At 44.9% G+C, this 25,995-nt stretch overlaps 1 protein-coding gene across 2 annotated transcripts in view; it reads left to right on the forward strand.

Annotated features, from left to right (window-relative positions):
* The window catches only part of SLIT3 (slit guidance ligand 3), a 488,520-nt gene that overhangs the window by 444,059 nt on the left and 18,466 nt on the right, over nt 1-25,995 (forward strand). For both annotated transcript variants that reach the window (XM_065848802.2, XM_065848803.2), the window contains exons 30-33: nt 5,431-5,524; nt 10,843-10,980; nt 18,012-18,252; nt 19,641-19,771. In XM_065848802.2, coding sequence (XP_065704874.1) covers nt 5,431-5,524; nt 10,843-10,980; nt 18,012-18,252; nt 19,641-19,771 — 604 coding nt within the window. The remainder of the gene's footprint in view (nt 1-5,430; nt 5,525-10,842; nt 10,981-18,011; nt 18,253-19,640; nt 19,772-25,995) is intronic.

The raw sequence follows: 25,995 nt of genomic DNA on the forward strand, positions 1-25,995 counted from the left end.
TGGTGTTGTGGCACTTGTGACGTTGAACATGATTTTTCATGCTTTGGCAATGAGTAGAACTGGAACGTATTCCTTGTTCAAGATTCAGAAACACTGCAAGGGTCATAATTGCTCTACCTAGATGTTGTTGTTTAATCAGTTGTCCCTTTGTTTAACCTCAAGATTAGAGATAATCGCTCCTTAATTCTGAAAAACAAGCCACTTTGGGAATCTCAATGTGGAGTCTAACTTCAGGTTCCCACTTAATAGGCCAAAACCTGATATGACGAGTTTTTAAAGTGTGAGCATGGAATAAAAAGCATAAAGTACCTTTTAGTTCTTCAGTTCTACTAAGTATTGTGGGCAGTGATTGTCAAGCAAGAGCCAACTTCATTGATAATCCAGACAGAGAATTCTGCTGCGGTGCGTTTCAGGTAATTTCTGTTACATTTTGGTATCTAACGTGGCAGCCGAGTGCATTTGCTACTGAAGGTTTTTCACAGTTTCTCTCTTCTTCATTGCAAGTTGAAACAGTTTGGAAGTTAAAAAACTCCTTCTTTTTTTTCGAAGAAGAGCCTCAAATCTTTTTCATCAAACATCAACAACATTCCTAAGTGAATTATTTTCTGGGAGGAACTTGCTATGTCTGTTCCACCCAACCATTTTTAGGTTCTGTGTTCTCCACTGAGTTCTTTTTAATAGCTGAGAAGAGGGAAGGGGAAAACAAAATTCAAAAACCATTTCTTCCGATACAAGTTATTAGATACAAAATGAGTAATCTCTTATGAGAAAAACAGTACAGTATTTTTTATTAGCAGTAAAGAGTTCCAGTCTGACTTACCTGGCAAAGTTCGGAAAATTGCAACATACTATTTAACCGCTCAAATATATATCTGCTCCCTGTGCAGCCTGTAAAAGTTTGCTCTGTGGATAAAAGCCAGGCTTTCTTCATCATTTCTTCATTGTAAGCACTTTCCTTTTCTCAAGTAATATTGTGAAATTCTGGATAGCCTTTTTTTCTTATAGTCTTCCAGGCCCTTCGAAAGCTTCTCTCACATTAAGGATGAGAATATTTTCTGTGTTGCTTTATGAATTATTTCATGAATACTCATAATGGGAGCACAAACTATCATCCAACAGACGTGTGAAACAAAAGGACAATCATCTAACTCGTCGGTTGCAAATCGGTGGTCTAGATTGTCTTTTCAGAGCTGCAGTTTTACTTACAGCTCAGTAAAATACTCTTACTGCATCCAAGCTCTCCTTTACCGATTAAGGAGAAACAGTGTAGCTTGATCCTGGGTTTAAAAGTCTAATGTGGCATGAAATATGTAGCTCTCATGACAGCACAGAAGGGAAAAAAGAAAGATTATTATTAAACTGTGTGTAAAAGTCGTATTTATTGCTCTATTGTTGTTTTGGCTTCATTCTGGGGCGTGTGGAAGGCTACAGAAAAGCCGGAACATGTTTCTTGGCAGCTCTTCCTAAGCAGGGAGCCCTGTGAAAGGTGCATGTGGAAAGCCCCATGAAATTCATGATTTTGCTGAAAAATTAAGAGCAGGAAAATGTAGCATGAGACAAAAAAGTGTTTCATTGTGTTGCTTTTGAAAAGCACCGAGCAACGCTGGTGAAGGGGACAAGGGCAGTATTTGCACGGGGGCAAAATGCCTTTTGTATTGTTCGGGGATTTTTTTTCTCTCTCTCTCTTTATTGTTTTTAAATGCATGAGACAGCAGCAATGGGAGATCCACCTGTTAGTGTTCCACCTGTCAGTGCAGCTTGGTTCTAATCTATAAGTTTCATTTTTTGTGGTATATCAGAATGCTTCTCCTAAACAAGCACTGATTACCAAGACATTTGCACAGCTCAGGATGTGCCTGTCTTTATAAAGGCACCTTCTTTGTATCATGGCTCAGTTCTACAGATCACAGAACATTGTTGACCATAATACCTCTGGCTACTGTGAAAAGTCAAATCTCATGGCATAAGTGGTCTTCCTCCTGTAAATCTGACGTAGTCATAACGTGTTCTGCAGTGGGGTGCATTGCATGTTGATCTGTTCTCTTCGGCTTTGATGGAAGAGAGTAAGCGCACCGTGATGAAACAAGAAACGTTATTTGGGATTTAAAAAATAGCTTGACCAATTAGAAAAGTTGTCACTTTCCTGTCTTTATATAAGCACTTCAGAAACCCTCATGTACCCAAACTGGAGCTCTGATTTGACAACACATAAGAGAGAGGAAAATAGGGAGGTTGGATTATTTTCTACATTTGGGAAAGCGTTACACTGAACATTTCTGTTGGTTTAGAATAATCAAGTATCTTCCACAAAGATAATCAGTGCTGCTAGAAGTTGGCCTAAGATGAATGTCCAGTTCGCTTTTTGATTCGCATAGCTATCCAATGAGAAATTTGGACAAGACCTTTAATTGCTGCACGGAGAAGCAGCCCTGTGTCACTCCAAAAAAAAAGGGAGGATCAGATTTTTCCACTGATACCAACATTAAAGTGGCCAATGGACGTTGCACTCTCGGATCTGAGGGCAGATTTTTTGGCCCAAATATTTTCTGAGTGAATAAAACATGAGAAAGTCTTCGTGCAACCAGTGCCTTGGGTTTTGCTTTTCAGAAAGTGTTTTATTTCCCTGGCATGCTTTCTGCAGCATCTTGTGAACATTGGTGGAGCCTGCACTAATGGATCAAGAAGAATTTTCTTCCCGAGATCAGGCAGCTCTGGTTGCAAGGCATTCCCCAGCGAGCTCCCTAATGAGTGATAGATGGGAAGAATAACAGGAAGGGTCCTTAAATGTTCCAAGTTTTGCATGAAAAATGATAAAGCTTTTTGGATGCTATGTTTGGTACCTAGCCTAGAATTCTCTTACATTTGATAGTGGTGCCTTCAGAATGACACAGTGAATCATAATATTTGACATTTGGGGAGATTTTTGCTGGATCTCTAAGCACTTGTCAAGACTGTTGAGAAGAATACTTTAAGAAGAATTATGATTTCCTTTGAGAATTTATGAAACTTATTTTTTTAAAGCCTGTTTCCTTCTCTTCAAAGCAACCAAAAAAACCCAATTCAAAAGTATGTATTGACCATTTTTAGTGAAAGGATAGTTGAAGGCATCTATCCACACTGCATTCAGTTATTAAATGGTCTTCCAAAAATATTTCCAGCTCTAGATCATTGAGTTCTTTTAATGTCACCAGCCATTTCTGGTTTGGTGGGGTTTTTTTAATGTTTATTTTCACATCAGATTCATAGCACACAAGGGACACAAGGAATACCAAGATGATGAACTGGCGGTTGTCCAGGCATCGCAGCAAGTTCTGACCTGCTCATGTTCCTGTCTGCCCGTGGGCCAGGGGAGTCACTTTCCTAGTTAGTATTTGGGAGGGCTGGTGGGCCGTGGGTTTGGGGATTGCTTAGTAAGCAGACATATCTCCAGTTCTGCCACCTCAAAAATGTGTTCAGAGCTGTCCCCAATGACAACTACATTCGTATTTGTAAGACCTGAGTGTCTCTAGTTGCTTTGGAGGCGTAACAGCACAATGGCAAACATCAAGCCCAGCAGATGATCTGTTTCTGTGGTTCCTGTGGATTTGCAGCATTCCGATTCATTGGCGTGTTCGCCCTTCATGAGCTGGACGCGGTCATTGCATTTGCCCAAGATTTGTCCAGGGCTGTAAGACGACTTTAAAAAGTATTTAATAGTGGTGGCTTCCTGGGTTTCCTTGGCTCCAGAGGGAATCGGTTGTGTTACAGCCGATGCTATGAATAATCAACTGTCCACTGCAGATTGCCATGCCAGACTTCTCCGGCATTGCCAAACCCAACCCGCCAAAAGTCGTGAGGGTGTGTGTGGCACACAAATATAGGTTTGGTGGTGGTACCCTCTCTTGTGCCTCCAGGGCTTGCATTCTTGCTCCACTTGGTGGGTTATGCTTGACAACTCTCAAAAGCAGATCTATGAGATCTCCCATGTTTGAAACAAAGCAAAAACAAACCAAAGTAATTTTTGCAAATATGTATTTGACTTCCATTCTAATATGAAGAGTGAAATAAAGAGCTATGTAGCTTGTAGTGTAGGGAAGCTGGAGATGTGGGAGAAATCACCAGAAGGAGTGAGCTGGGGGTGTTAACAACTTAAACCGTACCTGTCACCGCCACAGGCATCCTCAGGATTGTGCTCTCAGTCATCCCTGCCAGATCACAAGACTGATAAAAGATGGACGATTCTGATTTGCGTTTTCCATCTGCATTTTGACCTTTGTGGTTTGCTTGGCTTGGTGTTTCTGTGTGGCTACTTGAGTGAGGATTTTTCAAAATGGAGTTTCTCCCAAGACAGGTGGAGTTTCATGAAAATACTGCTAAAACATTGCCAGCCCACCAGTGCCTCCCACGTTATCTTTTTTCCAACGCTATCCACATGGCTTGTTGCTCATGTAATGGTATGTATCATGTACAGGCACACAAGATATGCGTAACCTCGAAACCTGGCAGATGTGGTCTTCTGATATAGCTGCATAGGGGACTTTGGGACTGGAGCTTTTGGGGGTTTCCGTGTTGAGAGTACCTGACCTTTGCTTTTCCTGCAAGGCTTTGGGAGGTGTGGGGTAGGTTTCTGTTGGTTTCTTGGGAAGGCAAAGATTTCTGTGGTCTTTGGCTGGATCTCAAATCCTGGGGTACTGAAGTGTGACCTAATAATTTAGGACTCAGAGAAGGGTGGTATTTAAATAAACTATCTGGTTTTGAACATTCTGTAACTATTAATTATTAAAATTTATACAAATCCAGGGAGGCGCATGGCCTGTAACACACCATACCTAGAAACAGCTGAGCTGAGCTTACATGTGATGTGTTTTTTCTCTCAAAAGACATCATCTCCTGTGAGCGCAATAGAGCTAGTGCTTTTCTTATAAATAGTGAATGTTTCATAATTGCATGCAGTCCTAAAGCTGGTTCCTATTATTGAGAGTCGCAGAGGTTTTGGGGGGAGGGTTTGTGGGTTGTTGTTCTTTTCCAGAATGATGTCAAATCAGCTTCTTTGGCAGAGTATTAACTATGGGTAAAATATATTTCAGTGTGAAAATGTTATGGTCTAATGAGCAGCTTCACTTTTGTGTCACTTGCTTGCTTTGATATAAGAGGTTCTGGGTCAGGAACTGCCCATTTGATCCTTAGTCTGTCTCCAAGCGGAGTTTATATGTCAGTACTTTTCATACCAGCCTTTCAAATTCATGTGATAGAAACAGTACAGGCCCTGTAGGTCAAAGGAACCTGTTTTAATGGAGTTTCACGTGCCCTCACAAGCAATATTGTCGCCTCCTTCTGAACTACTGAGCTGTCTCCATTTAGGGAGATTCAGCATCCCCAAACATCGTGCTTAAAGCTGGTTCAGGATTGTCCAAGTTGTATTAAAGCTTTATTGCTTTTCTTTTGCCTCAGGTGAACTGTGTGATGAGGTGATTAACCACTGTGTTCCTGATCTCAATCCATGCCAACATGAGTCCAAATGTCTTCCCCTTGACAAAGGAATCAGGTAAGCGTGGGTGTATATTGGTCTCCACACGTGGGGCGGATCCATCCATTGGCTTGACTAGAGCTGAACTTGCAATGAGTTTGGGGTAAAAATCTTCAAAATTAATGCAAATAGTAGAAAACTATATCTACGCTTTAGACCATGTCACATTTTAATTTTAATGCAACCGTACATACTTTTCTAGCTTTCTGAAGCTTACTTGAAAATAACGGAGGTACCTCAAGAGCAGAGAAATTGTTCTGGAATAGAACAAGGCAAAAGGAGTACTTCTGGAACACTTCCTGCACAATATCCCGCCTCAGAAACTAAGGACAGTTTCCTGATGTCCACAGACACAGGAGTTGGTCTCCGTGATCCTTGTGGGTCTCTTCCAACTCAGGACATTCCTTGTGTTCCTTAGGGCAGCCATCAATTCAAGCAGCACAACAGGAGCCTTAACAGATGTAACTCAGCTCTCCTGACTCGGTTGACACTGACAGCTTCACAGGGGCAAAGGAAAGCCTCATGTTCCCATTGGCAGTAAAACATCTGGAGATTTGAGGGTCGGGGTATTTTGAGAGGTGCTTAGTAGCAGTGTTCATCACTTGTAGGGAGATGGAATTTCAGAGCCATTTAGCAAATACAGTCAGTCAATTGAAAAGCCAAGCTCTATGGAAAGCTCGTCAAAAAAAGACCTTTGAGTTAAAGATGTAAGATAGGAGGACGAATTCAAGAGAGTTCAGTGCAATCTGAGCTGCTTTCTACACTTTCTCCTAAGGCTGTTTTCAGTGCTGCGATGCGATGCTGGGGCTGACCGGTTCCCTCGTGGGAGGGAGGGCTGGGGTTTGGGTGAGGGACACCCTCGCCCATCACACCCAGCATGTCCCTGGTCTGCCTGGTAACTTGCACTTGGGGTCAGATTGTGTCCTGTGAGGCAACCAGCATGTCAGAGTAGTGTAAACTAATACACAGAGCACTTCAGGGTAGTTGAAAGGGAGCAAACCAAAATTTTAGAGATGCTGCCTATCTCAAGGGCAGCTGATTCTGCACTAGACAGTCAGTCTGTACAACTCAAGCCTTGCTTTTGGTTTAAAACCTCCAGACAGAAATCTTTCCAACTCTTCAGGAAGGTGAACTATTAGATAATTAGGACAGTTGCTGAAATGATGCACAGGGGCTGGATAAGGAGGTGTGTGCTGGTACATAAATAGTCCCTGATGTTCTTTCCAGCTTTCATTCCTAGTTAATCCATCACTCGGCTAATCCAGTAGCTACATCATGTTAAGAGGCAAAGGTTTGTAATTCGAATTACCTTATGTTGCTAGATGTAAGGAGGGATGGAGCCAGCTGTGGTCCTGAATGGTTTTACCCTTGCTGGGAGCATTTTCATATGTGCCAGCCAAATAGTTGGAGTAAATGAGACACTTCTTGCTTGCTTGTTAGAAAAGTGTTCTTCACAGTGGGGCTGTGTAACCCTTGAGGGCAGCCTAAATAACTACTTCTAAGTATTTTCTGCTACTGTTTGTTGTGTTATTCTTCACACCGTTCATAGAATAGTACACAAAAATCCATCATTTCTTTACTTTTTTTGTCCCATTTTGCTTTCTAGCAGGCCAGACTTGAGAGGTGAAGAAGTCTGCCCAGCCTGGAACATAGATTTATCCAAGTATTGTTTTTGCTTTCATACTTGAGCTGCACCAAACCATTCAGAAATGGGCCAAGAGCCCTCGGCAGCTTTGCAGTGATGTGTGGTTGCTGCTGGGCCTCATTGGAAGCTGCCATCTCTGGTCCTGTGCTGCTGCTGGTCCCTCAAGCAGGTTGAACACCTGACCTGTGACTGTCACACATTTATCACGTAATTGTGCCATGTGCAGAATGAGTCAGGCTCGTGCTCCAGCCATCTGCTGTGCCTACAGAGACGGGGAGTATTAATGGCAGGGTTCGGGGTTGTTCCTGAGCTGAGCATCCCCTCGCTGGGCTTGTGCCCTGAGCACATGAGGAGGACACACCAGTGAAGAACATTGTAGCAGCAAGGACACCAGTCAGTCTGTCTGTCCTGCCTTCAGCTCTAGTCGGTCTGCAACTCTCTAGAGGGAGGAAAAGATGACAAAGACAGGAAAAAAATAGGAAGCCAAGTTATTTATTGATATGGGGAGTGAAATTCCATTCTGGCCCTGCAATAGAAGCCATTATTCACGGCTTTAATACAATAGACACTGAGTGCATACAGATGCAAATCCCAATGGACAGGCCAACATTTTAAATAGCACTAGGCGTGTTTTTCGGCCCTTTCAGATACTGGGAATGTTGCCATCACTACAAGGCTGTAGCAACAAACAAGATTTCAATCACACTGGTGTCAGATGGTCACTGGGAAATGAGATAACTGACCTGTTAGCGTAACCTACTCTCTTACCAGGATTTGAATATGGAATTTTATTTTTGCCTTCTCCTTTACTTGATCATACTTTTACTGGTACGCAGTCTCTTGCTGGCACTGTGTGGGATAGAGATGGAGGCAATGTGCCGCCGTTCCCCAGGTTTCCGGGATGAGGCACGCGTGTGACCGAGTTTCTCACCAGCGACACTCCAGACATGCATTTTTTGGTAGCTTCAGCCTAGATGTGACACACTAAGAGCTCAGAGATGACTGACCCGGGAGGAATTGCGTGTTTCTGAAGGGAAAGCCAAGCTTGGAAACAAACTGGACTATTTCAGTGTGTGCTTGGCTGCACAAAGCTCTTTGCTTTCTAAGCTAAAATTGCAGGTGGCTTTCCTCACTTCCAGCCTCCGCAGCTTTATTGTGCCGTTACTGTAGAAGATGAGTAGCCTCCTGTATGCCAGAAAACAAAACAAAAATCAACAAAAAATGCCATTTAACACAATGAAATTACTTCTAAAAAAAATAACTTCAGGAAAGGAGCGTGTTTTTCCATTCACTGTATTGATGTCGGAGCATGATATAAATATACTTTATTATTCTAAAGCTTGGAATTATTACCTGACAGCTTAAAATGCTGATTTAATGCAGCCCTGCAGAGAAAAGTGGTGGTTCTGTCATTACTGAGATAGCCAATACACATCATAAAATTGATGCATGGCAGCCCTGAATAAGGAACTGCACATCGTTCATTATTACATCACTTTATATTAGGACTGCAGGGATCAATAAAAAGCAACAGGATTAAATGCTGCCAATTCCCCCCACAAAGTCTTTTGATTGACATTATTTGCTTGCAGGTGTGACTAAAACATTGCCAAAAAATGTTGCCCACTTCTTATGGTTTGGGGAAGGAATGCTTTTTGCTCTGTTTTGTCATCTCCGTTATGTTAATCACAGTATTCCCCAAGCCACCAAGGTGTAAAAAAGCAACTTAGGCATGCAGAGCTGGAACATCAGCTGTGCTGCGGCTGTGGAGTCGTGATGGGGGTGTCTCCTGTAGGGAGGATGGAGTATGTGCATCTACATGAAGTTATCTGTCCTACAGCCCATGGGATAATAGGCTTTGCCCTGTTGCCTGTTTTCTTTAGCTTGTCACAAGCCACATTTTGAAATGGAGACTGAAGGTCACCTTATTAATGTTTACAGATATATAAAGGGGGAGTGTCAGGAGGATGGAGCCAGGCTCTTCTCAGTGACAACCAATGACAGGACAAGCGGTAATGGGTACAAACTGGAACACAGGAGGTTCCACTTAAATATGAGAAGAAACTTCTTCATGGTGAGGGTGGCAGAGCCTGGTCCAGGCTGCCCAGGGAGGTTGTGGAGTCTCCTTCTGTGCAGACATTCAAACCCGCCTGGACACCTTCCTGTGGAACCTCAGCTGGGTGTTCCTGCTCCATGGGGGGATTGCACTGGATGAGCTTTACAGGGCCCTTCCAACCCCTGACACGCTGGGATTCTCAGTGCTAGAGCTGGGTGGTTGCTGAAGGGCTGATGCTGGGGCACAAGCAAACCCAGGACCTGCTGTTGCACTCTGGCAGGATTCCTCAGACTCACTGCCGTGCCCTGAGGGGCTGGGCAGAGGCCAGGAGCCAAAACTCAGTACAATGACTGCTGCCTGGCAAGTGCAAATACCTTTTTGCATCAGCTCCCATGCATCTTGTTCCTCTGAAGAGGTTTTCTATAAAGAGCCTCCTCCTGCACCTGCCCCACCGGGCTGCCGGCAGGGAGGAGGAGCCCAGCAGAATAGGTTGGTGGAGCAGTAGTTTCCCTCCTGATGTTGCCCTCAAATTTATGATGTCTCTCCTCCTCCAGCTCACGGTGGCAAGCACACTGGGTCCAAACAAGGGGCTCTAGAGAGAGCACAGAACTCTTTTTTATTGCTGACGTTAACTGAAGCTCCTCCCTTGTTTTGGTGTAAGCGATCTGCCTTTTGTTTTCCAGATGTGCAGTAACATCCAGCTGGGAGGAGTAAAATGTGTTTAATGGACTAAAGTTTTTTCATGGCTAAAGATTGTCTATGCTATAGATTGAAAAAGAGGCTGTTCAGCAATCCCAAAATTCTGTTCCAAGTCAGAGACTTTGGGATGCATTTTCTGTTGTCAGGTTGTAAACTTCTGCAAGGCTTATAATAGAAACGCTGATGCAGCCTTCGTACAACAAACTTGAGGACTGTATAAAATTAAATAAGCCAATGTCTGCAGGTTTGGCACATCCCACTGTGTTGGCTCCTGTGAATGGCATTACCCCATCACAGCAGGTACCTGCTTCTCCTGAATGTCATCACAGGAAAGGACAAGCTTCAAAGAGAACTTCTCATAGTTGCAGCAACATTTGCTATGCCTTGCAAATGAATGACAAACAGGTGGTGGTCTTAAAACCAATGGTCTTTTTCTTTAAATTTGCTGCGGTTTATGGCTTGCTTGCAGATTGCTTCCATTTGGAAGGTGGAACCTTACTGTGCTCGGTGCAGCTGCACAGGGCCAACCTCAGACACTCAGCAGTGGGCACATTGGCAAAATCATCGTCTGAGACTTCAGAGCGACTGCCCTTGCAGAATATTGCCCTTTGAGCCTGTAAGGTTAGGGAAGATGTTGTCATCTTTAGCATAATTGGGAGACTACTGTATGATCACTCTTCTCCACAGACTTGGCTGAGGAAAAGCAGCAGTATGGTGTCACTTTGTTCAGATCGGATTTCAGCAGATTGCAGAACCTCAGCTGGAGACAGACAGGAGGAACCTGAGCGCTTCTGATGGCAGGAATCATGCCTGATGATTCCAGGAATAATCGCTAACACTTTTCCATCTCAAATCAGATTGGTGCTAGGCTGCCTGTGTGTGCTATTGTTGTGAATGTTGAAACAAGCTATTAACAGCGATCGTCTTGTATTTCAGATGTGAGTGCTTGCCGGGTTACAGCGGAAAACACTGTGAAATAGATGATGATGACTGCGTGGGCCATAAGTGTCGCCATGGAGCCGTCTGCGTAGATGCCGTCAATGGCTACACCTGCGTCTGTCCTCAGGGCTTCAGGTACGTGAGAGTCAGCTCCTCCCCGGACCGTATCTGTACACAGTGTTTGGGCACTTTCTTTAATTGCTTCCGTCCTCAGAGCTAATCAGCTAATCAGTATTGATCTGTCATCCCAGTGGGAATGGGTGGCTCACTGCTTCGCATGTTGTAGCTGAAGTAGGTCTTAACGAGTTAACTGAATATGGGGGATTGACGATTCTCGCTTTGAAAGCAGCAGATTGCCTGTTGTGCAGTGCCGTGCCAGTTTACCTGCCTGCCCCAGCCTTTCCTCGTAAAACACTGGGTAATGCATTCACAGAAATTATATGGAGATAAACTCTGCTTGCTCAAGAGTGAGCAAAGGATAACAAAATTATATATATAAACCCTCAGACCTGACTGAAAGCAAACACGAGCCTGAAGATTCTGTGCCAGTACCTCTGTGCCTGTTGGTGGATGGACTTGGTACAATTTGGGCTGTAAATTTCCAGTCTCTGATTGTGACAGCTGCCAATATATCTGACTCCTGGAAATCTCTCTGTCTGTCAAAGATAAGCATGCTGCTCCAAATGGATTCACTAATCATTGCCTGAGGCTGGATACTGGCTTCCTTCCAGCTAAACCTTTTCTGTGTTTGAAATACACACACGAGACAAAGGAGGAGTACCTGAAAAGATCAGTCTTGACAAAGCAGAAATTGCATGAACACTTATAAATCATTTTCTCTGCTTTGTACCTGCAACTGTTTTCATTCTTCTTCCTTTCATCCTTGCTGGTTTCTGGGGTTTTTTTCCACTCTCAACACACATTTTTATTGCAAAGCAGACAGCCTTCCCTGAATAGGCATTGATATATAACATGTCAGCCCGTGGCTTCACAGAATCAGACTTGTTATTTACAGGATATCAGATATCCTTTGAATTTCAAATTCATACCCTTTTCTCCATGTTTTATTCTATCCTTCAATCCTTTTGATGGCCTTAGGGATCTTGCAAATTGGTGACTGGCAAGGATAACAAGAGGCTGTCCCACAGTGTAAATGTTCAGTGTTATCTACTTGTTAGAGTGGAGAAACAGAGTCAAGGGCAACTCGAGCCTGTCATCAGATGCTGGTGACTGGGAGACTCCCGCTGCAGGTCCCCTGAGTTTTAAGGCATGTCAGGACTAGGCAGTGATGAACGTGAGGGGTCTTTTTCCCAGAAAGTCAGGTGCACAGTGTTTGGCAGAGATGTTTTGAGTTGTGACGCAGTTGAGCGGATCACCAAGGGTAGGTGGGTCCCCTCCTGTGTACCACGCAGCTCTTCTGGCAGGTTGGGCAGGGCTCCAGGTAGGCTCATCTCACACCAAGACCTTCAAGAGCAGAACCTGGAACAACCCAGCCTGCTCTCTCACTCAGATGAGGAGGGCTGTTTCCACTAAAAGTCCTCCAAGAAGAGGAAACATCTTTCTCCAGAAGGCTTCAAAACTCAGCTGCTAGCTTAGGCAGCACTTCATAGCCCAACATAGAGTTGGGCAAGCAAAGTAGTCCTGTTGCCTGTCAACAGCAGAGCCAGGATTAACTTGAGGTCTCCTGCTTACTTGCCTTTTTTTTTGCAGTAGGCCATGCCACCTCCCTAAATTTCCTGTGCAAGATGCAAGGGAGCAAGAGCTTTTTAGGAGATGAACATGGCAGTGGGCACTAACAGGTTCCCCATGCCAAGGGGGAGAGGAGGCTGAAGTCCCTCATGTTCTCCGTGCAGAATAGTCCCTGATCTTGGCTGATTTGGAGATTAAAATTCTGCTAACAAAATACGATCTGCTCATTATTCTTTCCCTGACGCCAGCCTTTTGTAGTTTAAAGGCCTGCTGCTCTGAAGGGGGTTCTGATTTTTCTCTTCCCTCTTAAGATCGCAGTTGCAGAGATGGTGATTGACAGAGTTCAGCGTTCTGATGTTCAGGGCTGTAGACTCAGCTACATGAAGCGCGCCTCAGGCGCTGGGCTGTGCCGCACGGAGATAACTTTGCAAGTGTTTGAAGGCTGCAAGTGTTGATGAAAAGGAAAGAACACAAGGGGGAGCCTGACAAAGATGTCTAGGAGACCTAAGATGATGATTAACAAAGTTTTTTGACTAAGTATCAAGAATAATTTCCCAGCAGTGAGTTCGCAGAGTGACGTTCCAGTTACCTGGAGCTTACACTGTAGTAATAGATGCGTAGATCTATAACAATTTTATGGTGGTCGCTATGCCATATGTCAAAGCCACTTGGATTCACGTGTTAATGAAGATGTTAAAACTTACATCGCTGCACAGTTGAACAAATGTCACTCTTGTAACCCTTAACAATGTAGGGACATGTGTGCACAGTGACACACCTCTGATGAGAGCCCCGAAAGTCGATAGTACCCACATACACACACCTGTTTTCCCATCTTAGCATTTCCTGTTCACTCTTGATGTGTAGTTGTCCTCCAGGCAACACCTTTCCTTATCACTCAGCAATCTTTTGCAATGACATAATACACTTTCTTCCTGAAACATTTTCAGTGTTTTCTTCCCAAAATAGCATTCATTTACCCCCTGAAGGTGAAAATGTTTTTGAGAATTTGTGAGCCTCGTTGGATAAAACCTGACTTATCAAACCTTCCCTCTAGCAATCAGCCTCACCGTAGTGCTGTCCTGATAAATGTTGCTCTAGTGGGGAAGCGCACATTACGACTGCTGGGCTTGATAGAAAGCACGGCTCCTCCGTTCCGTGAATGCTGCACAGTTCCCCACCGGGGTAGTTTGCTGCAAGAAACTCAGCAGTGATCATTTAAATCAATGAGATCACACCAGGCAGGATGGACTTGGACAAGCTTTGCAAGTCAGGCTGTGCTCCACATTCCACTGCTGGGGGAAAAAACAGTATTAATTATTTCTAAAAATACATGGTTTAAAATATTTTAACATTTAAAAAAATAACAAAGGCCTTGACAGACACCATCGCTGTTGTAACTTGTAGATGCCAGAAACAGGACAGCTGCACGCACTTGCAAAGCCACCCACCAACGGGGTTTCGCAGCAAGGACGGGTTGTGCAGGAGCTGTACTGGGAGCCCAGGGATCTCTCAGAGCAGCACCAAGCACAGACACACTGGCTTCTTGCGACATTTGCTTTCTGTTAGTGGAGGCTGCTGCAGGTCGCCTGGATTTTTTTATTATTATTATTATTTTTAACTTCCGTGAAATCAGAATTATATACACTGACTTCTGCTTTCTAGTTGCTGCTCACAGACAAAACAAAATGCTCGCATGAGGCAGAATGAAGCTGACGGGCTGGGTTAGCAGTGCTCCTTTCTGCTAGTCACCCCTGGAAAGCAAATGGCACCTGACATGGGGTCAGGGGTGACAGCCATCCGTGGGGTGACCCGAGTCTGGTGCCGCTGCTGGCTCTCCGGACGTGTTTGCCAGCCAGCCGCAAAGCCCCACACTGGGGAGAGAGGTCACACGCTTAATGAAACCAGGATCCAGACAGGAAAGTGCCCCGGTGGGACAGAACCCTCAGTGCCTGTCCAGCAATGGGGATGTGGCGCTGATGTGTCCTCAGCTCTGCCCGGGTCTGACTGCTGGGCTGACTGGCAGCTACAACAGTAACTACCTTCAATTGTCTGTCTTCCCATGAAGTTCTTGCTCTTTTATTTAATATTCCCTGTTTTCTTGGGAAGGGGAATCCAAAGCATCTCTTGCTGTGCTCACCCGCCGGGAGCGGGGTGGCCTGGGGTGCTCTGCCAAGGAGCTGCAGCAAAGGGTCTCGCTCGGCATGGCAGAGTCTCCTAGTCCGTAACTAATTCATAGTTTCGGTGTGCTCACACAGAAATGTTCCCAAGAACAAATTTACTTTGAGAAACACATCAGACTGAGCAAAGAGAACCATCTCCCATCTGCAGTTATTCCCCACACTGCACTGCCTGCCGTGCTCCCATTTCCACTGCTGCCCACCCTGCTGACCCTCCACGTCTCCTTCAGATACTCCTTGGAGCAAAGTAAATGGGGTTTATTGATTGCCAGCAGTATTGCCTACCAGGTTACTCTTTTGAGATACCTTTGTTTAAATGAATAGATTGGCTTGTCCATATGCAAAATTCTGCTATTCTGGTAAAGGATATTTAGCACTGGGCTGACGGGGAGCAGTTTGTTTCCCTGCTCCAAACCCTTTGCTGATAGTATTAGCAGCCTGTGACTGGTCACTTACAGCACCCAGTGCCCGGGCAGTGAGGGGACATAAGGGGACCCTGTTAACCACAGCTCCCGGTCCCTTTAGAGGGATGGGATGGGATGGGATGGGATGGGATGGGATGGGATGGGATGGGATGGGATGGGATGGGATGGGATGGGATGGGATGGGATGGAATGGGATGGGATGGGGAAACTGACTATGGAACATCCCCCTGTCTGTCTGGTGAATAAAGGAGGTTCAGGGCCATGCAATGAGAGAAGCATTGCAATGCAGTTTATCCTGGAAAGTACCAAGAGGTGGTTCTGGCTGAGTAGGAAACATCTGTGTGTTTGTGTACATGAGCACAGCCCATCCCGAGGGACACAGGGGCCAGCCCAGCACTGTGCTTCAGCCCTTGGAGATCCCCAGCAGTGGTTTTCACCCTGCTCCTGCTTATTCCTGTGGAACAGATTTTTGTTTGCTGTGGGGAAAGCAAAGCTTTTCTGGCCTTCTCCCAGGTGCAAATCCCAAATGTTTCCTCCATCTTTCAAGGCATTCTTCTGGTTTGCCTTTTGTATAAGTAGTAATGTAAACCCCTGTGTCTTTTCTCTCAGACAACGTGAAAAGTCAGAACAACTCCATTGCTTTCGATGCAGTTCAGGATTTAGCCCAGCCATATTTTGTTGTGCATTTCTTTCTCTTTCATGTTTCCCAGAGGCAGACCAGAGTTTGGTGTGTGTTGGGAGAATAGGGACAGGGAGAGGTTTGGGCTTCCGTTCCACACAACACTAAAAATAGAGCCATGGTACTCTGCAAAATTTCACATGAGAAAATGTGAAAAGGAAAGCACTCATCTCCATTTCCTTCTGTTTCAAAGGTTCTGGTCTCTGTGGCTAAGCAAGATTGTTCTTGAGTATGTTGCAGATGTTTTGTTTGCTGTTCTTGCACGTCTTCTATCAGTACTATTTAGTGCAGGATAATGGCTTGGGTTTCTATTCTAATTGTATCTAGGAAGGTTGCCTAGAAATTCACTGAGCTTCCAAGTCTCACTTGTTTTTCTGGAGAGAAGTGAGGTTTTTGGCTTTTTTTTTTGCTTTGTTTTTATAAGTGTACTATTATTCCACAAAGTGCTCCCTGAACGGCAGGAAATTCCTGGTGGGACAAGTGAGATGTCAGTGTTCCAGGACTGCGGTGATGGGTTATTCACGGCATCGGTGAGTCTGCCACAATGTTCCCCCCTGCCCCCGTGCTGGTGAGCATTGTGTGACACAGAGGGACAGCACAGGAGCAGCAGCCCCCATGGCACAGCCTGACGCACGCTACTCACCACCTACCCGTTTTTCATCATTATACTGTCTGCACGTTTTCCAGCAGTCACGGAACTCAATGAGAAGAGTTCGTGTTCTCTCATCAGTACAAAATGGGTTTGTTGGGTTTGAGCAGTGGCTGCAATGAGAGATTTGGGGTATGGGTGCAGGGACACAGTGTGCAGCCAGCCGGAGAGCCTGGCCCCGTCCCTTGGCAGCACGTCCCTTGGCCAGCGGGTGCACGGGGCAGAGACTTTCCATTTACTTTTTGCAGCTTAGTCTGACGGCTGACAGCACTGTGAAAGATCACAGAGTCCCAGAATGTCAGGGGTTGAAGGGACCTGTAAAGCTCATCCAGTGCAATCCCCCCATGGAGCAGGAACACCCAGCTGAGGTTCCACAGGAAGGTGTCCAGGCGGGTTTGAATGTCTGCAGAGAAGGAGACTCCACAACCTCCCTGGGCAGCCTGGGCCAGGCTCTGACACCCTCACCAGGAACAAGTTTCTTCTCAGATTTAAGTGGAACCTCTTGTGTTCCAGTTTGAACCCATTGCCCCTTGTCCTATCATTGGTTGTCACCGAGAAGAGCTGGAAAGATGACTCGAAAGATGACTGCAGCTTTTTGCACTTTGTCGCTTTTTCCTACTCCTTCCATGCTGGTGTCGATATTCCAGCAAATAGCCGGAGGCCGTGCTGGACCACGGCAGGCAGCCCGGGCACCGAGCCCTCGCTGCTCCTGGGACGTGTGGCCCAGGCCCCAGAGCTCACAAGTTCCTACCTCTGGGTTTTTCTCAGCTTCTTATAATGACCAAACCACAGCACTTTCTTCCAGATCCAAACACGATTCCATTATTGAAGTTCACAAGTACTCAGATCTGGCATTTGCTTTTTGGCTGCCTCTGATTCTGGGAGACCTTCTTTTCCTTTGCATTTTTCTGATCCAGGACATTACCAACCACAAACTCAGCTAAAATAAAGTTGATGATCCTGATGCTGTTGGAAGCAACCAATTCAGGGAAGCTGCACATCAAATAGGGTGGTATCAGTGCACTGCTTCTGAGACTTTTTAGCAGTTGCCCATATGTTGATGATATACTCTCTGATATACAGTAAATCAAGTGAGGCGGCTGTAAAAAAACACTAAAAATAGAGATTTTCCTCTTGCTTGCCACTTAGAGCAGCAGAGATAGACTCAAATCACAAAGCATAGGGTGGGGAAACTTCAGGTTTGGGCTTAAAAGGCTGCCAGTTTTTGCTGGGAACCTCTGCGTGGCACAGCACGAGATGGAGCTATTTTAGACAGGCTGTGGTACCTTGCAGGGCTGAGTAACCAGTGCAAAGCGCAATACAAATTGCTGTCAGCATTAGAGCTGGCTTATTCAGCCCGCGCATGGGGATTTCTGTACAGCGCTGTGCTGTATATCATCGCTTCTACACAGCAAAGCGGGCACACGGCAGCTGAATCTGAGTCGCTGTACCACAGGAGCAGTGCAGCAGCACCTGAAGGTGTTTCCTTCCCTAAAACAATGGTGATAACTGAGGCCGCTGCTTCTTTCCTTCACCTCCCACAGCGGACTCTTCTGTGAAACTCCTCCGCCGATGGTTCTGCTCCAGACCAGCCCCTGTGACAACTACGAGTGCCAGAACGGGGCTCAGTGCATCGTGGCGCACCAGGAGCCCGTCTGCCGCTGCCTCGCCGGCTTCGCCGGGCAGAAGTGCGAGAAGCTCATCACCGTCAACTTTGTGGGGAAGGATTCCTACGTGGAGCTGCCGTCGGCCAAAATCCGCCCTCAGGCAAACATCTCCCTCCAGGTATGTCGCGCAGAACATCAGTTGCCAGCCCGGTGCTCGTCTAAGCAATAATACATATACACAGATATGTTTTTTCATTCTGAAGGAACGGGGCGTGTTGGCCAAGATGCCGATAAAGTTGGAGTCAACTTGTCAGCCAGTTTTCTGCTCCAGAATTAGTGAAAAATTAAGGAGTCGCTAGGGCACCGCTGTACCTTTGTGAACACAAATCCTGCCTCCAGATCTCAGCACTTCACAGAATCCCAGAATGTCAGGGGTTGAAGGGCCCTGTAAAGCTCATCCAGTGCAATCCCCCCATGGAGCAGGAACACCCAGCTGAGGTTCCACAGGAAGGTGTCCAGGCGGGTTTGAATGTCTGCAGAGAAGGAGACTCCACAACCTCCCTGGGCAGCCTGGGCCAGGCTCTGACACCCTCACCAGGAACAAGTTTCTTCTCAAATTTAAGTGGAACCTCCTGTGTTCCAGTTTGAGCCCATTACCCCTTTCTTATTCCCAGACTGGCACTGTAACTAGAGTTGACTCAGGAAACCTCTCTGTTGTTTTACTGATGTACAGCAGTGTGTTTCATCCTGTAGAAATTAGTGCTTAATATTAGGACCCTTACTAAAAGAGGCTGCTCTAAATGGCCTTTCTAAACAATATTTTGCTTACTCTTTTGCTGTGCACATTCAGTAGGTAAAAGCCCTGGAATTTTGTGACAGTCCTGTAGTTACACCTAAATTTGGTTTGAGGTCTAAGGTTCAGAAGGCAATGGAAAATAGATATCAAAGGTGCTTTACCACCGCCGTCATCTTTGTGGCTGTAGATCAAAGGTATTTTGGATACTTCGTCCAATATGATATTTAAGTGGTTTGGAAGTTATTTGCATTAGCAATCTATTAAGCATTAAACTGATATTTTTATTCCCTAATATCCCAAAGTACATTAGGGAATAATTTCTAGGTTTATATGTTTTCTATTAAAGAGATGTATGGAGCACATATATGACACGGTACGTCTCTCTCTTAGGCCACTGATTGTTAATCTGGGCTATTTCTGTGCTACTTTCACCCTGCAAATGAAGCATAAACCTCCACTTCAAGCTGCAGTAGTAGCTGAGAAATAAACTCATGTGTCACCAAAAACACAGCAACAGTCTATGGACAGGGATCAAATAAATGGGAGCTTTCGTCTCCTGAAAACTAGTTCTTGTTTGACACAAGGGAGACGTTCCTTAGTGAGAGACCGACCTTGTGTCTCATGGCTCTTACTCTTATTTTTGCATATATAGACGAGTTATTAAATCATATTTGAATCATATGTAAGATTTTGGCATTGATTTTTAATACAGGTTTATTTCTTTTCTAATCGTTCTCAAGCAACCTTAGCTGGTTCTTAATGTTTCGCAGGTAGCAACGGACAAGGACAATGGCATCTTATTATACAAAGGAGACAACGATCCTTTGGCTCTGGAGTTGTACCAAGGACACGTGAGGCTCATCTACGACACGCTGAATTCTCCACCTACCACAGTATACAGGTAAATAGCCAAGGTGCATGGGAGAATAAGCTTTTTTACCTCAGTGTATCCCTTAGGTACATAATTTGATGAGAAAATCAGAAAACAAACTTAGTTAGAGGCTGCATGGTTAAAAATTGGCATTTATTTGCAATAGCAGTGACACCGCATCCTACTGTGACTGCAGAGAAATGTTGTGCTTTCTCATCTACTGTGAAGATTCAGTTTCTGGTGGATGTTGTCCTTGAAATAGCTTTAAGTAATGAGTGTCTTTGATTAATTTACTGTGCCAAGACAGAGCAGCGAGTGTGCCACTGTGTCCAATAGGAGGAGAAGGACCAAATTCCTCTACAGGGTGAATATTTTTGCGAGAACTTCTACTTCTATCAGTAGTAACTACACAAACCATGAAAAAACACACATTACAAAGGTAAAGTACAGGGCAATTTGACCTTCAAACACTTGACTTTTGGGATACCAAACCCACAGTTTTTATTCATTAGCCATAAGAAAGAAAAGCAAATGTAAAAGCAAAACCCACGCACAGAGGGGTTTTCCTAGGAGAGAGAGATGTGCTGCTCACGTCCTCCACTGCTCCTCCAGCAAACCTCTGCCGGGCTCAGCTCCCTTCTGATTATTTTGAAGCTGTGTCGCTGCAGTTTGTTCTGTGTAAACGTGCAGTTGTGACCACATTGGAGCCCTTTAGGGTTCGGTGCACATGGCGCTGTGTGTGCAGAAGAGCTGGATTTCCCAGCCCACCTTGCTCCTTATGGAAGAGCATCCGAGTAGAGCAAGGGTGAGGATGCCACCATGTGCCATGTACTTTTTCTGGTAAGTTTTCTCAGCGCTTAGTAAAACTCAAGTCTTCCAGGGAGTTTTCTTTAAGGGGAACAGTGACTTGTTTAAGAAAATGGAAAAATTCTTTCTGTATAAAAGCAAATTGGATAATGCCAACGCAGGCTTGTCACCCGGAAGAGCAATGGCATGTCCACTGTAGGAATGGAGAATGCAATTTGTTAGTGATTTTCACCAGCTGGGTAGGTGTGAAGAATGTCTCTGTGTGTGGCTGCTAATCCTAATTGATTTCATGTTAGAGCAAAGCTGAAGTTGTTAAACAGTTTTATGCCACTAATTAGAACATGGGGCAGAGCTCATTATGTGTGGGCAGCAGAGGGGGTGACGGATCGGGGTGGGCGCTTGCTCTCCGTTGTCAAGGGCAGAGCGGTGCGGTGACAAGAACTGTTGCCACCATCACAACACGTGTGGATCTGCTGCCTTCTCGCCAAGTTGCCAGAGATGGCGAGTGGCAGCGTCCTCATTATTCACGCGCCCTTCATATTGATCAAGGAGGAGGTCTCCATTCAGACTGACACCTCATTACCATAAGATTAATGGCCTGTTCACTACGTTTTGTACTGTGTGATCTGTGGAGATGGGAAAGAAGCTGCTTAATACGATGCCCTTTCTGAAATGTCACTCTAATCTTTTATTAGTTTAAGGAGTGGAGCAAAATGGGATTAGCATGGAGCTTGATGGGAAAAGATTAGGTTGATTGAGAAAAACTGCAGCTAAAGAATGTCAAAAGGGGCCTCTAAATAGATTAAAAGACTTGTTTTCCTTAAGGGCTGAGGAAGGGAGAGGAAGCCTGCTTCTCTCCTTACAATCGTAGGATTTAAGGGTAAAAGGCATGAGTGGATCTGATTTGACCTCCCTTTGTATCCTATTTGAGTTTTAGCTGAGGCTTAAGTTCTGTTTGGCTACGACATGATTTCCAGCTTGGCACTGAGTTTTGACAGGAAAACGCCAAATAATGGAAAATCCTCCATTTCCTTTAGTGGCTTGGACAATGGTCAGTTATTTCCATTATTCAGACGTTGGCCACAATTTCTGAGTTGTGTCACTAATATGCTCTGTATGTTTTAGAGGTTTTCTCGAGGGAAATTAAAGTCCTTTTATACCTGCTACTGGCTCCCATGAGTTTATCTGTACTTTTGAGTGCATTGCCTCATAACTTGCATTTTGATTAAATGAACAGCTGATTCGGTGTGATGCATTTTACCTAAACCTTAGGAATTTGGGCAACTCTTTTCTACAGTTTTTCATTTTTCATTAAAAATAAGGTTACTTGGAGAACCTGCAACATCCAAATCTTAGCCTCACCATTGGTAAAAGTTCGCCTTCTCTATTGCCTACTCCTTACTGTCTCGTTTAGATGCATCGTTTAAATCTCCATCTCAGGAAAAGTGCACTGTTTGCCTTTGAGAAGCTCTATCGAAAGACTATTAGATCAATTTTCACAGGTAATATCAGGCACTGCTGTCCTCTGAAGGAGTCCACTTCTTGGAAGGCATGAGCAGTGCTTTGGCTCATGTTTTTCCTCAGAAGAGTCTGCCAAAGAAAAGGAGGCTTCAAAATACTGCATGGTGGGAAGAGTGGACATCTCGAGCTGACCTGGTCCCGTGCTGTAGCTGAGATGTTTTGCTGGCTGGTCGAGGTTCTCCCGTGATGGGATGGAGAAAATCATTGGCAGACCACATCCTCTGTAGTTATTCATCAGACTCTTCATGATAAGGTTTATTAATAGTGCTTAAGAACAGTAAAATTACAGAGATCACAGAATCCCAGAGTGTCAGGGGTTGAAGGGACCTGGAAAGCTCATCCAGTGCAATCCCCCCATGGAGCAGGAACACCCAGCTGAGGTTCCACAGGAAGGTGTCCAGGCGGGTTTGAATGGCTGCACAGAAGGAGACTCCACACCCCCCCTGGGCAGCCTGGGCCAGGCTCTGCCACCCTCACCAGGAACAAGTTTCTTCTCATGTTCAAGTGGAACCTCCTGTGTTCCAGTTTGTACCCATTGCCCCTTGTCCTATCACTGGTTGTCACCGAGAAGAGCCTGGCTCCATCCTCCTGACACTGCCCCTTTCCATATTGATCCCCATGAATGAGTCCCCCCTCAGTCTCCTCCAGCTCCAGAGCCCCAGCTCCCTCAGCCTCTCCTCACACGGCAGATGCTCCACTCCCTTCAGCATCTTGGTGGCTGCGCTGGACTCTCTCCAGCAGTTCCCTGTCCTTCTGGAACTGAGGGGCCACAACTGGACACAGTATTCCGGGTGTGAGATGCAGGGCAGTGATGTGCCATCCCAGCGAGCTGCAGGCAACTCATTAGATCTGCCTTGGGAGGGCAGGTTGTCTCTGGCTGTTGGAGTGGAGCAGATTTACGTAGAACTGCAGTACAAAGTTAGTCTGGAAAAGCCCAAGATTAGCTCGCTGTACATTCAGGTTTGCTTTACATGTATTCATGCCTATGGCATGTTTGGATAGAAAGGTTAAAGTTGACAGTGGACTTTTCTTTCATTCTAGTCAGATAAAGGTCAACAAATGTCCCATGGAAAAGACTGCCTAAAATACATTGTCATTTGTCATCAAGTTAGAAAGGAATGCGAGTGAATGCATGAATATGCAATGATTCAACTCGCCCTTTTAAAAGAAAAGCTGGCTGGTCTGTTATTGGAACTCCTCACAAGTAACCTGCAGATGTACAGTTTCCTGGACATCATAGTAAACACCTTATAGAAGACCCATTTTTGAAGTGGAATGCCTATTTTTCTTTTATTTTATTCTATTTAATTATTCTATAGATGCACACATGAGAACAGAAACCTGTTTTTAAGTGCTTTATTGACTTCCTGGTTTCTGCAGCGGTGAGAGTTACTGTTCCGTGCCGTGTCAGTACTTAGCACTGAGCCAACAGTCTGTGCTTGAAGTAAAGTAAATCTTTTACACAGTTGCCCTACCTTAATGTAAAGATATCAACTGAGGAATGTGCTTCTTTTATTTACCACCACGCTCCAATTGTTAAAAGTTTGAATTAACGAAGAGTATGTAATTCTGTAGTTTCAGCATTCAGACATTGATACTGGCATCTGTTTAACTATATTCCCATTTTCAGTCTTTTTCCTACATCTGTTCCTTGAACCAGTGGTGAAACCTTGTATATTTTTAACAGGTTTTATGCTGCTACACAGGCATATTGATTTGGATCCTAAATTAATCCTTCCTTATAAGAAATGGAAAATAGAAATTGGACACAAACTACTAATTTATTTCCCTCCAGAGTCCCCAGATTTCCATGTCGAATACAGGCTGTCATATCTGGCAAAGAGCAAGATGCAGACATCATTGGTGTAAAATCATGTTTTCATGCAGGTTTCCTGACGGTGATGAAAAAGGAGGCAGTAAGGAAAACCTAAGAATTAATTGTATTTGTCTTTCTGCAAAGCCTGCACCCAAATTACATTATCATTCCTTTTGAAAGTATCCTTGTGTAATCTGTTTTGCAAAACGTTACATCATTAAAAATACTTTGTGCAGGCTGTATCTTGCAGTTCTCACGGTCTGGCTGATTCTTACATATCATAGATGGATGTTCTTGTGGTTAAAGAAGAGGGCCTGAAATAAGGGAGCTTAAATTCTTAGTGTATCAGCCTCATCTGTGGTGACTGTGGGATGTGGCCAACAACAGGTCCAAAGAGCTGAGCTTGGCCGTGCTCAAGGATTTGGGTCCTCTACTCAGATTCCATAGACTTCTCTGTGCTCCTGGTGCTGAGGTTGAGCAGTTGCTTTGGTGATGGAAGAACTTCCACACCTTCCCCAGAGCCGGGAGGTGGGATTTTGGTGTAATCTCTTCTCTTCAGCTGCAATTGCTTATCTGCAAAAGAGCCGGGGAGGCTTCACCATGAATTCACTGCCTTCTAGGGAGGAACGTGCTGGAGGAGTGAAAGCATTAATTATTCTTGGGATTATTATTAGAGCTTGTCAAACTCAGTTTTTACCACAAGTCTCTTTGCAGAGCTCACTGCATGACTGCTCCTTTTCTTCCTCATACCTTCCCAGTCTGCAGCTTGTGCTGTGCCTGTCCCCGGTGGGATTCCTGTTTGATACTGCGCGTGGTCCCTAAATAGACTGTTTTTCAGAGATTTCTATGAGACATCACAGAGCTCTTAACAATTCTGCATATTTGCATTTCATTTTATTCTCTCTATCGCACACTTTTATTTTTTTCAGGTATTCCTTAGGGATTTTGCATCAAAAATAATGAAAGAAACTAGGATTAATCTCTGACCTGCACAGCAGAAGTTGTAAAATTTGAATGTACTTATACATCTTGCATGAGCCAAGGCAAAGGACAGATGAATTATTTTTTGCCTTTATAAAGGGCTCTGGTGTATTTCAATGGGACAAAAAAGGCAAGCGTGGGAGTTCTTGTCAAACTACAAACATTGCATTTCCCTGGTTTTTCTTGGATTTTTGTGTAGCAGGGCAGTGAAAATGTAAGGCCAAGACTTTAAAATATCATCTAACTTTTATCATTAGGCTCAGAATCAAATATTTACTTTCATGAAATTCAAAAACTTTCTGCTGCCGAGATGAAGCTTAAGGAGGGTAAAGGTTTGTCCTTCAGGCTGCCTGAGGACTTAGCAGGCAAGATCTTGTTAAGCTGAATTAATTTTTTTCCTTTGTAAATCTCTTCAGTATCTCTTGCAAGAATTGTAGCTTCTCATCTCTCCTCTCTGGCCTGGCCTCCACCCAGCTTATTCTACACGGTGTAATATCTGTGGGAGTGACAGAAATAGAAGTTGGTATTCTTGAGTCCCAAGTCACCTTCTTCAATGCCCAGAATCTGTGCTCATATGTCCTGTTGATCCTTGGCTTGCCCAAAGCCCCGTGCCCGTGGCAGGGACACGCTTGGCTTTGTCTTCCCGCAGCACTGAACGCTGGAAAACTCACTCCACAGTCTCTGAAGGCAATAAACTCTATAGCTGCTCCTCTGCCACAAAGAGTTTCATGCCGTTTTAACTAACTCTTTGAATTAACCTGTATTATGACCACCCAAAGTCAAAGCAGAGATGCTATTTAGAATCATAGAATCATTTCAGTTGGAAGAGACCCTCAGGATCATCCAGTCCAACCATAACCTAACTCTAGCACTAAACCATCACAGAATCCCAGAGTGTCAGGGGTTGGAAGGGACCTGGAAAGCTCATCCAGTGCAATCCCCCCATGGAGCAGGAACACCCAGCTGAGGTTCCACAGGAAGGTGTCCAGGCGGGTTTGAATGTCTGCACAGAAGGAGACTCCACAACCTCCCTGGGCAGCCTGGGCCAGGCTCTGCCACCCTCACCAGGAAGAAGTTTCTTCTCATGTTCAAGTGGAACCTCCTGTGTTCCAGTTTGTACCCATTGTCC

This window comes from Patagioenas fasciata, chromosome 14, assembly GCF_037038585.1.
Source record: "Patagioenas fasciata isolate bPatFas1 chromosome 14, bPatFas1.hap1, whole genome shotgun sequence".
Lineage (NCBI taxonomy): Eukaryota > Metazoa > Chordata > Aves > Columbiformes > Columbidae > Patagioenas > Patagioenas fasciata.